This window comes from Octopus bimaculoides, chromosome 9 (genome assembly GCF_001194135.2).
Source record: "Octopus bimaculoides isolate UCB-OBI-ISO-001 chromosome 9, ASM119413v2, whole genome shotgun sequence".
NCBI classification, from domain to species: Eukaryota; Metazoa; Mollusca; class Cephalopoda; order Octopoda; family Octopodidae; genus Octopus; species Octopus bimaculoides.
Genome location: NC_068989.1, coordinates 34941074 through 34952323, shown reverse-complemented (window position 1 = coordinate 34952323; position 11250 = coordinate 34941074). Strand labels below are relative to the sequence as shown.

The window sequence follows — 11250 nt, the reverse complement described above, 5'->3', positions numbered from 1 at the left end:
TTAATAAGTTATTAGCGATTTAATTTACACTCATATAGCTTCTCGGATATCCTGCCCGGTTTTTCTTACAAACCATAACCTTTGATTCTTTCATTCTTGTTGAACATGTGTATGTGTTTGTTCTCTAATTGTAACCTGTGATCAAAACAAAATATAAAAGAAACATGAATAACTGTCGACTGTTATGTTCGATATTATATCGAAATAGACAATTTCGGCTCCAGAGATGCTTTGATAGACGTACAACACTAAGATGCTTAAGTACTGCCGTTGAACCCAGCAAAGTACTAGACCTACAATATTTGACCCACGACAATGAAGGTTTGTACATACAAGGGCGATTTACAGATGTTTTATCAGTTATGCAAGTCGTTTTAGGTTTTGATTGGGGTTGTTTTTATTGATTTACTCAATATTTAAGTCTGGATGTTTGTCTTTGGTTAATTCGTTTGATAATTATTATTAGCATCAGTTTCTCCTCTGACCTTTTGACTCTTGTTATTTAGATGGGTGTCGGCAACCGCCACATGTTCTCTTCACCTGTCACAGTATTGGGTAAATTTTCAGATTAGCACCCGCACGATTTTCACTAGGATGTTAGGGTTAGGGACGGAATTCCCTAACCCTAACCCTAAACCCTAACCCTAACCCTAACACCCTAGTGAAAATCGTGCGGGTGTTAATCTGAAAATTTATCCAGTATTGCAACCAAAAATGTCCTTCAGATCACTTCCGACCATCTTTCTTTAAAAAAAAAAAGTACACATCCGACAATGATGATCATGGTTGGAACGTCTTTGATCATATCTCTGCTCGATCAAGTTTTGACTTGTGGTTGGCTAAACAACGTAGAGAATCATTTGTTCGTATCTGATTATTTGTTGCTGTTTAACCCTAGATTAGTTCCCATTGATCATACCTATGATCGAAGGTATACCAACAGTAGCCATCCTGCCTTTGTAATCTGTAACTATATTGTTCTATGTTAGAGTGTGATTTAAGGGAAATTGATTATTTTTTATAGCAGTTTCTTTCTATTCTGATTGAGCAAACCAATAATCAAAGACATTCCAGCCATGACCATCCCATCTTATTTTCAGACACTACATCAGAACTATTATCTAAATTATATGACACCTACCTTCAAGATGATAGTATATGGTTTGAGAGTAATCTGCCTGTTGTTACTTGCAGATCAAAGGACCATGTAAAGGTTCCAACATTAGTGATTTTGCATCAGAGTATGGTGGACCTGGGTTTTACTCCTCACTCTCTCACTCAGCTCTTCGACTTGCATTATCTGTGAGTTGCTGAAACACAAGTTTATGGAGACAGAATTTCAGGGAATGAGAAAAAAAGTGTGTCTCTATGATATCCCTTTGGATATCAAATAATTACAGATAGGAACCAAAACTGAGTTGTGAAACCAGCCTCCATATTGCTTTATGGTAGTCTATAAATTTGAGAAGTGTTTTTGATAACTTCAAGTAATTGGAGTTCCAGTCTTGGGAAGACAGTGAAACTATTCTTTCTATCCGCCCTCATGCATCATTGGTCATTCTACCCCATCCACCCTTCAACCCTGTCCAATCTCTACAGTTCAGTTGTCACCTCTTCAATACCTCACTTACTTATCTACTCAACACTGTATTCACCTTCTCACCCATTTCTTACTCTCCCATACATACTTGCAATCGCTATCCACCCACTTTCCCAGTTCTTCTCCCATTCACTTACTCGCCTCATAACTTGAGGATCCACACAGACACCTCATAATCTTTATTATTATCTCTCCCATGCTTGACCCCGATACCACTCCATCCTCTCTTCTAAAATGTGAGTAGCTATGTTTGACTGCACTTAGTGGGTCTGAGTACATCTTTGTGCTCCAGTATGGTTTCATGCCCTTCCTAATACCAAACACTGTGAGGACAGCTTGCAAGACCAACACCCCCTCTCTTTAACTAAGTAGGCCTACGGTAGAGAGGAAGACAACTTTATGCCAGGAGATGAGAGGTTAAGGTATGACAGAAAGGACCAGAACAGAACACATTTCTTGTAGTGGTGCGACATGATACTGAAGAGAGGGTGAGAGTTGCCAATCCGATAAAACCACGTTTAAAATTTTTTTTCCAAAAAAGCAAGGGAGATAACTTTAATATTACTGACTTAAAAATTTGGAAAGTGGAGGCGCGTGGCTTAGTGGTTAGGGTGTCAGCACCATGATCGTAAGAGTGTGGTTTCGATTCGTGGACCGGGCGACGCATTGTGTTCTTGAGTAAAACACCTCATTTCATGTTGCTCCAGTTCACTCAGCTGGAAAAATAATGAGTAACGCTGTGATGGACTGGCATCCCATCCAGCTGGGGAACACATACGCCATTGAAACCGAGAAACCGGGCCCATGAGCCTGGCTAGGCTTTAAAAGGGCGCATTTATTTATTTTTTTTTAATTTCAGAAACTAGAAAATACAATGTGGGTGTCGATACGCTTCCATACAGTAGTATGACATGATCAAACTATTTTTTTTTTACTGGAGCATGAGTTAGTTGTTTGGATAGATGCTAACCAGACAGGGTTGGCATTGTATGGATTCAGACAACAACTTCTGTCCTAGGCTAGAACACACCTTCAAACAGAATGTTAATTCAGTTGCTGCTAGTACGTTGGACAGTCGACCATGTCATTTGAAGCTTCTCATTCTATCAGCCTCATCCAGAACATGGAAAGTAACCTGTTCGCTTTCCTGGTTATTATGTTCACTGGGTTGATAAGTTATCCTGAGCAACTCTGACTCATCGTACCCAATTTTTCACTTGACATTCAAGTTCTATGCTGCAATGAGTTTATTTATACCAATTTATCTGGCTTGTGGCATTTGATCTCTTCAGCAGTACTAGCATCTGTACAATGGAATTTATATCCTGCTTCATCTTTAAGGCAGTTGAGCTCATGTAAAAATGTAGTAAGTGAAACCAAATCTATTCATATCTTCCACTATATTCTCATCAGACTGAGGTCTAAAATTTAATGTTTGTATACAGTAAAAGTCCTTGTTGCACACAATTGTCCAGCATTCTAAAAGTCTGTAAAATAAATTGTTTTATTAGAACATAACAAGAAATTATTGCCTTCTGATTCTTTCTGCACACAGTTGACTTTCTTCATTATGACATTCTTGAATGAAACTAATGTTTGTACCAATTGAATTTAGCATGGTTATTTGAATGTATATTGTAGCAACCTTTGCATATTGATTTACAAGGTGTTTAATAACTTCCTGTACTGCATCATATTACTGACTGTCACACGTTTTGCTAAAAAATGATAACACCCACTCACATAATTTAACGAAGCGGTGGGGGAAAGAAAATATTCATACGACACAATAACCATTACTCTTACACAAGGCTCAACACTCTACCAACTGCTCACGATCAATTGCTTCTGTCAACTCAGTGGTTCTTTATTTTATTGAAATCTGTCAGTCCACTTTTAGTCACATGGGAGTGGTTGGAATCTTTCCTCAACACAATTCTACTTAAAACAACAGTTTTAGGATTGTCATCTACCTAACAGATTTCTGAAGCATAATGCTGCAGTATGATTGAGAACCAAATGATTTTTAATTCAATCCCACTGCATGGAACTCAGGGCACCCCAGACCAACCAAAGACTTGTAAGTGGACTTGTTTGATTGAAATTGGAGAAAGCTTATCATTATCGTGTGTGTAGGTGTACATGTAAATGTGCACCCTCTTCTTAACATTACATGACACAAAGATGCATCACTCTCATACAAGTGATGTTGTTTGTTTCCAGTCCTCTATGAAAAACATGTTTCGTCATGGGAAATATTACCTTATTTAGAAGCAGGTGAGGGTTGGTGACAGGAAGGGCTTTCAACCATAGAAAAACTACCTCAAGAAATCCCATCCAATCCTTCCAAGCATGAAAAATGGACATTTAAAACAAGGATGATGGAAAAAGAAATAAATAGAATTTAAGTTGATAAAAACTTTATAGAAAATCAAAATCAGCATTGATACAGTTCAAGCTCAAAGTTCCGACTACCAATGCTTTTGTTTTTTCTTTTTTTTCTTTAACTCTTCTATCTACAGTCCAGCTGATAGAATTTCCACAAAGCTCTGCCATTTTGTTGAAGATTCAGATGGATCATGGTAATGATGAGGTTTCTAAATTTAGCTAATTAAGAAAGTTTCTGTTTTTAAATCAATTGAAAATATCTCTATTACTTTCCAGTTAATTCTTTGTTTCATATTTCTTTGTTCCAGGTATTGCTGTTTTTTCAATGAACCGACCAAAAGCTAAAAATTCCTTCAGTAAAAGTATGATTAATGAGGTAAATTTTCCATCTGTTATCCAGATCCATTAAAATAGCTTTGCTTTTTGGAAATATCTTGTTTTTCCTACCTGACAGTTATCCTTGATCCAAATTAACTTTGACCCCATCCCCCAGGTACTCCCAAATATCCCTAAACACAATAAGTCTGCTATTAACTTATTCATTTAGCTTTAAAGTCATATTAGAATCTATTGAGATTGCTAAAAGGATATTTTATATATTTGGAGTGGGGTGATGTAGCAAAAGTTGTTGTTGAGGTAGCAGATGAAATACGCATGCGGATGACATCAAAGTAAAACAATAGGAAAGTATTGGATTGTGCTTTAACCCTTTAGTGTTCATATTATTCTGCCATAATTAATGCTTTTTTATCCACATTGTTTTGAACTAATCATGCATTATCTCGTAGCTATGAGATTTTGATGAAGTAGCTGTTAATTTTTAAAACGATATTGTAGGGTTGGTGTGAGAGACCAGATCTGGCCAGTTTGAACATAGAATAGGCAGAATACTTTTGGCCGGATATGGCCGGTTTAAATGCTAAAGGGTTAAATAATTTATTTAATCGACACTTGCATTTATGTGTTGTATACACTAGAAAATCCGCTACATGACATTACCAACTTGCTTCGAGTTGGTGAAGTAGAAAATAAACAGAGGAAATACTGCGTCGATTTGATGAGATAGAACTGGGCATGTTTTGTGTCTGTGTTTGCGTCGGTCATTCGGTCATGTCTGTTTATGTTCTGTGACTGCAATTGTGTTGGATTGTTCATGCAGAATATGTGGTTCTGTGTTGGCTGCTTGACTGGCGCAAGTTAACTGTTAGCTGTCTGCTTGTCTCTTGACCGTTTGCCTGGTGATGGCTACCTCCCCATCTGTTGTGTGTCTGACTGTATTTATAATGGTCATGACAGCTAGAAGGACAGACATACCACAGGAGTAATTTCTACCTATGTAAGTCACCTCCTGTCCACTTGAACCTTAAATGACACAGCTCAGGTCGAAGGGAAACCCATCCATCAATTTTTGACAGGACAAAGAAATTTCTTTCGCACCTGTTTGGCCAGTGGTGGATCAGACAAGCGAGAATCCTTAGATTCGGTTTCGAATCTCAGCTCAGAAAAAGGAAGTGTTAGTTTTTACATATTATATATATCTAAATCTATCCCCATCATATAATGGATAACTTCAGAAGTATGCTTTTGACACCATGGATAATATCAGGAAATATGGTATTAATATAATAATTATAATTTAACTTTTATCAAATTTCTTGGTGCTTATACAGAATGTTGAAATGAATTCAGGTTTAACTCTTCCCATAAGTACTTTGGCATTCCCTCTCCTCCTTCTCTATCTCTATGTTTCTTCCTTTACTCCATGTGTGTAGCATTCCTTTACTCATTGCTTGCCTTCAAGCCTAGTATATGCTCTCATCTTGCACCTCTTATGTTACCTCTTTTTGTATCTCTTTTACGCTTTCTTCCCATCCCTCTATATGGTGTAAAGTGTAAAGCATGACTGGAGAAATCAAACAACCAACTTTTATCTCTATTATTATTATTATATAAAGATTTTCTATGCTAGTGGAATAGTTTTGCAAATTTGGGCATATGCTAGGTCAATTGTCTTTACAGTTAGGTGTTTCCTACTACATTGCTAATTAGCCAAATGTAGAGAAAAATTTCTAAAATATCAACCAGTAAAACTGTCACAAGAAGAATAATACAACTCATTCAGAAATCACTTGATGGTGGTTGTAGTAAGGTTTGAACTCAATATTCATTTGATCTGTAGTTCATCGTCTTATGATCACACAGCCATTTTGTAATGTTTGTGCATTTGAGAAGTGATTACATTCAGTATTCTTTTACACAACCTGCTACATCAAGAGCATGAGCGTTTCATTTTTGTTCTAAGACTTAAATGGTCAACTTACTCAACAAATTGTAAGAAGTCAATAGAAACTGTTTATTGTGTAATCAAAGTTATCTATGGAAGGAGTTTCAATTTGTTTTACAGTTAACCACTGCCATAGAAACTGTGAAATTTGACAAGTCTATCAGAACATTAATCATTCGCAGCAGTGTTCCAGGGATCTTTTGTGCAGGTAATTCTTCAGTTGCTATTCATTGAAATCTTTTATTTTTAGATGTTGTAGTATTGTATTGTGAAGGTATTACTCTACGTATCATTGTATTTACTCTTAATCTATTGTTTTCTATCTCATAGATCCTGTACTAAACACTTTATTCAGTCGCTTTGCCTCGAAAGATTAATATACCTTATAGGCAGTAGTGGGCATGGTTCCACTAATCCGCTAACAGCTAATTAGCAAAGCTAACTTTTTGTTTAGCGTGTTCACTAACTGTGGAAACTGTTAGTGGACCAATTAGCTTCTGCTAAACTTAGTTTCGCTAACTTTAAGTCCACTAAGAAAATTCATATGTTTGTTCCTGTCTGTTGGGGGCGTGTCTTGAGGAGTCTGTCAGGTACGCTATTGGCTGACTATGTTTTAGTCAATCATGACAAGCCATGATTAATCAACGCAGTAGCAGCTAGCTGAGCAGCATTGTGTAATTCTGCAGTTTTGAGTTGTGTTCACTTATAACATTGCCACATTACAGACAGTCTTACAATGCCAGCAACTGTAGGGTACATTATCGGCTTATCAAGTTATTGCTTATCGTTATGGAAGGTGAAGACATTTTTGTTCAGCCTGAGGATGAAGGGCCTGTTGAGGAGTCTGCAATGGCTGTGGGTGAGGCAGAGGTTACTCAGGTTGAGAGCCAAGAGTCTCAGAACCCAAGGCCCCATGTGGAGGACTACTTTGTCCTTACATCAAAGGATAAGAGGAACATCAAAATTCTGTACTTCCAGTGCATCATGTGCCAGCCCAAGGGGACACCATCACGGGATAAGTTGCATATCAAGAGGAAATACCCAGTACATGTCATTCAGCTTGAGGAGAGGATCAAGGCCAATTCTTCCTGTGGGAAACACAGACAATCTTCTGGTAGCAGTGCCAGTAGCCAGTCATCACAGCCATGTGCAAAGAAAGCATGCCATCCCAGCATGGGTGAGCTGTTTGCCTAAACTACTGGCACTGATGTCAGTCAGTTTGGTTAGCTGTGCCCACCACTGCTTATAGGTAAGCCTACACTCATCAACACACTACAGCTGGGTCTACCAGGGTTCAGTATTGTACCTCTACAATAATAATGGCTTCCAATTTTGGCACAAAGCCAGTAATTTTTAGAAGGGATCAGTCATTACCTGGGTTCTCATTCCTAAGGTATTTTTTGATATTATTATTATTGTTGTTGTTATTCATGTCACTGCCTGGAATCGAACTCAGAGTCTTGGAGTTAGTAGCTCACACTCTTAACCACTACGCCATATGCCCACGGGCATATGGCATAGTGGTTAAGAACACGGGCTACTAACTTCAAGATTTTGAGTTCGATTCTAGGCAGTGACCTGAATAATGATAATTAATAACATCGAAAAATACCTTAGGAATAAGAACCCATGTTCGAAATTTTCCCAAGGCACCTGATGAAGGCTGGAGGGTATATCTGCCAAAACGTGTTAACAACAAACAAGATAAGGACAAATATCCGTCAAATGTAAATAATGTATTTTGTTTAATATAGACACAATCATCACTCTGTGGTTAAGAAGTTACTTCTCAGCCACACAGTTACAAGTTCAGTCTCACTGTGTGCACTTTGAGCATGTGCCTTCTTCTATAGCCCTGGGCCAACCAAAGCCTTGTGAGTGGACTTGATAGATGGAAACTGAAAGAACCTCATCGTGTGTGTGTATTATGGATACACACATTATGGGCTGCTTCATGTATGTGTTACTGTCTCCTTGTCTTGACATCATAAGGTTTTGAAACTGTAAGAAATCAATTTAATGATTTCGTCAAGTATTATTCATTAATCGATCCTCATGAAGGAAGTGACAAAGGGCTAAGATTGGCAGTTCACTGTGCTCAAGAAGACTCATATATCCCAGTAAAAAATGCATCCAAGCTTTCCCCTGTCACGCCTTCTCCACAACTCATCTTCTTAACACCCAGCTTTCCATCATTCTTCTAACTATAGTGCTATTCACTCAGCTGCTGTAATTATATGAGAGCTAAACTACACATCCCCTTTTTGTGCTACCAGTAATCCCCCTCCTTGGAACCACTTCCCTTGCCACCCATCCCACATTCTTGAATATTTTTCCTTGCCACTATATTTTCTCTGAATTACTCTCATATCTGCCATCAACATTCTCTCCACCTTTGTTTGTCATTCACTATATCCACACCTACATCCTTTTGACCTCCCCCTCTCAACTTCACCCTTCACATCATCTCCTCATTTTGTATCTATCTACAGTTTTATTATGCTGTTGCTCTCCACCAACCCACTATAATTACTGCCACTTAGCACCCCTCCTCCCTCACCATTGACTACGTCTCCACTCATGTTCTACATTCACCTTTATCCCCATCCTCAATTCTCTGTCCCTGTTCTTTCTTATATCCACCTCTCCTTGTTTCCCTGTTCTCTCTTATATTCACCTCTCCCTGTTTTCTGTGATATCCACCAGTCCCTATTCTATCTTATATTCACTTCTTGTACCCTGAAAGTATATCCTGACTCCTCATCACCTCTATTTTTTATCCTCTTTCCAGCTGGGGTAGCCATGTATATCCTCTACATGACACCGGTTCCTGTCCTATAATACCTTAACCTTTCATCATCTGGCACAAAGCTACCTCTTTCGATACTACAGCCCCCACTCAGTTGAGGGTTTTTGTCTTGTGAGTTACTTAGTGACCTCACTAGTGCCCTGTACACTCTGTGAATTAGTTGGTGCAATGAAGGGCATTCAGTCATAGAAATCATGCCATAGCAGACATTGGAGAATGTCTGGCTTGTCAAATCTTATCAAGCTGTCCAACCCATACCAGCCTGGAAGATAGACATTTGATGATGATGATTCTTACATTTATCCCATTTAGGAGCTGATCTTAAAGAGCGAGCAACAATGAGACCTGAAGAAGTTGGTCCATTTGTGTCAAAACTACGTGGAATGGTGTCTGAAATTCATAATCTTCCGATGCCAACAATTGCTGCAATTGATGGCCCAGCTCTTGGAGGAGGTCTTGAACTAGCTTTAGCCTGTGATATGCGAACTGCAGGTAAATAAATTTTATTATACTATGTTATTGTTACTATCAAAGTAATAAGAATAAGGAATTTAATTTTTTAACAATATTAATGCAACCATGTGATTTCAAGTTCAGTCCTATTATATGGCCCCTCAGAGAAGTTCTACTCTAGTCTTGTGAATGAATTTGATGGACAGAGATTGATGTCATTTTGTCTTGACATTATAGATGTAAATGAGCATCACTGGAGCCTTTATTTCCAATCCTCTCTCAAAATATATGTCTAGTCATAAGGAAATATTACCTTACTTGAAGACAGATGAAGGTTGTTGACAGGAAGTATCCAGTAAAAATATTTGCCTCAACGAATTCCATCCAACTCATGCTAGCATGGAAAAGTGGATATTAAAACGATGATGATTGGAAAATGATTTTTATGTATAAGTTATGCACATTTTTCTTCTGACATATTAAACCACAAAATGGAGATGACTTTTTAGTCCTGACAGATAACCTCTTAAATGTCTGTGCTGGAAAAGTGGCCTGACAATAAAAAGGACATTCAAACATGTTGATGATGATGTTGACGATTTGTCATTTATATTCTAGTAAGGATGATAATTTAATTTCAAAATCAATATCTATTATAAATTTTTTTTTTAAATAATTAAATTAAGTTAAAGGTCACTGCAGTACTGACCGCTGTATCATTTCTATTTGAAACATGGACAAAAGAAACTGGTTTTGTGATATTTTTGTCTTTCCCAAGAACATTTTCTTATCACTGGAATGAAATTTTTTCACTAAAAACTGAAATTGGTTCATGACTACACACGATAGAAATTTAATTCTTGCTCTACAGAACTTAGGAGAAATAAGAAGTGTCTTTTTTTTTAAAGTATTATAATCAAATTTTAAGTAACTAGATCTTGTTAAAGGGAAGAAACTGAGACTGTCTTTGTTGTGTGGCTCCAACGATTAATTAATCCTTATCTCCTCTTACCTCCTTTTCAGCCTCTTCTGCTAAAATGGGTCTTGTAGAAACAAGGTTGGCTATCATACCTGGTGGAGGTTTGTGAAATTGTTTTTTTCTTAAATGTTGATATCAATGTTTGTTTGAAAATTATTTTTAAAACATTTAGATGAAATATTATGGACTTATTGCCTTGAGAAAAGATAATGCAATTTAATGTAATGTATAAGGTCATTAAGAATGCAATGTCTGATTTTGAAATGGAAGTTTATTTTATTTTATCTCAACAAAAAGCAGTACAGTTAATCATAGTATGCACCTAAATTATCAACACAATTTTGCCATTTTATCAGTAGCTTCTTTATGCCAGCAGCAAAGAATTCTAGAAAGCAAGAAGTGATGAAATCACAAAAGGCAGTTTTTGCATCTTCTTCAGATTTGAAGTTTTTTCATTGCAAAAAGTTGTCTAATGCCTGGAAAATGTGACAGTCAGTTGGTGCAAGGTATGGTGAATATGGTGGATGACAGAGGATTTCCTAGTTCAGTTCCTGTAACTTGAGTAGCACTCTTTGTGCAACATGTGGTTGAACATTGCTTTGTAAGAGAATTGGCCTGTCTCTATTGACCAATCTCGGTTGTTTAATTGCAAGTTCACTCATCATCTCATCCAATTGGTTGATGTATACATCTGCTGTAATTGACTTACCAGGTCTCATGAAGCTGTAGTGAATGAC

General features: G+C 37.4%; 1 protein-coding gene across 1 annotated transcript in view; it reads left to right on the top strand.

Annotated features, from left to right (window-relative positions):
- Positions 1 to 69: 69 nt before the first annotated feature.
- LOC106874290 (methylglutaconyl-CoA hydratase, mitochondrial) overlaps positions 70 to 11250 on the top strand; it is a 25059-nt gene continuing 13878 nt past the window's right edge. Inside the window, exons 1-5 of the mRNA XM_014921966.2 lie at positions 70 to 321; positions 4297 to 4364; positions 6393 to 6480; positions 9394 to 9573; positions 10558 to 10614. Of these exons, the coding sequence (XP_014777452.1) occupies positions 165 to 321; positions 4297 to 4364; positions 6393 to 6480; positions 9394 to 9573; positions 10558 to 10614 (550 nt within the window). The 5' untranslated portion in view covers positions 70 to 164. The remainder of the gene's footprint in view (positions 322 to 4296; positions 4365 to 6392; positions 6481 to 9393; positions 9574 to 10557; positions 10615 to 11250) is intronic.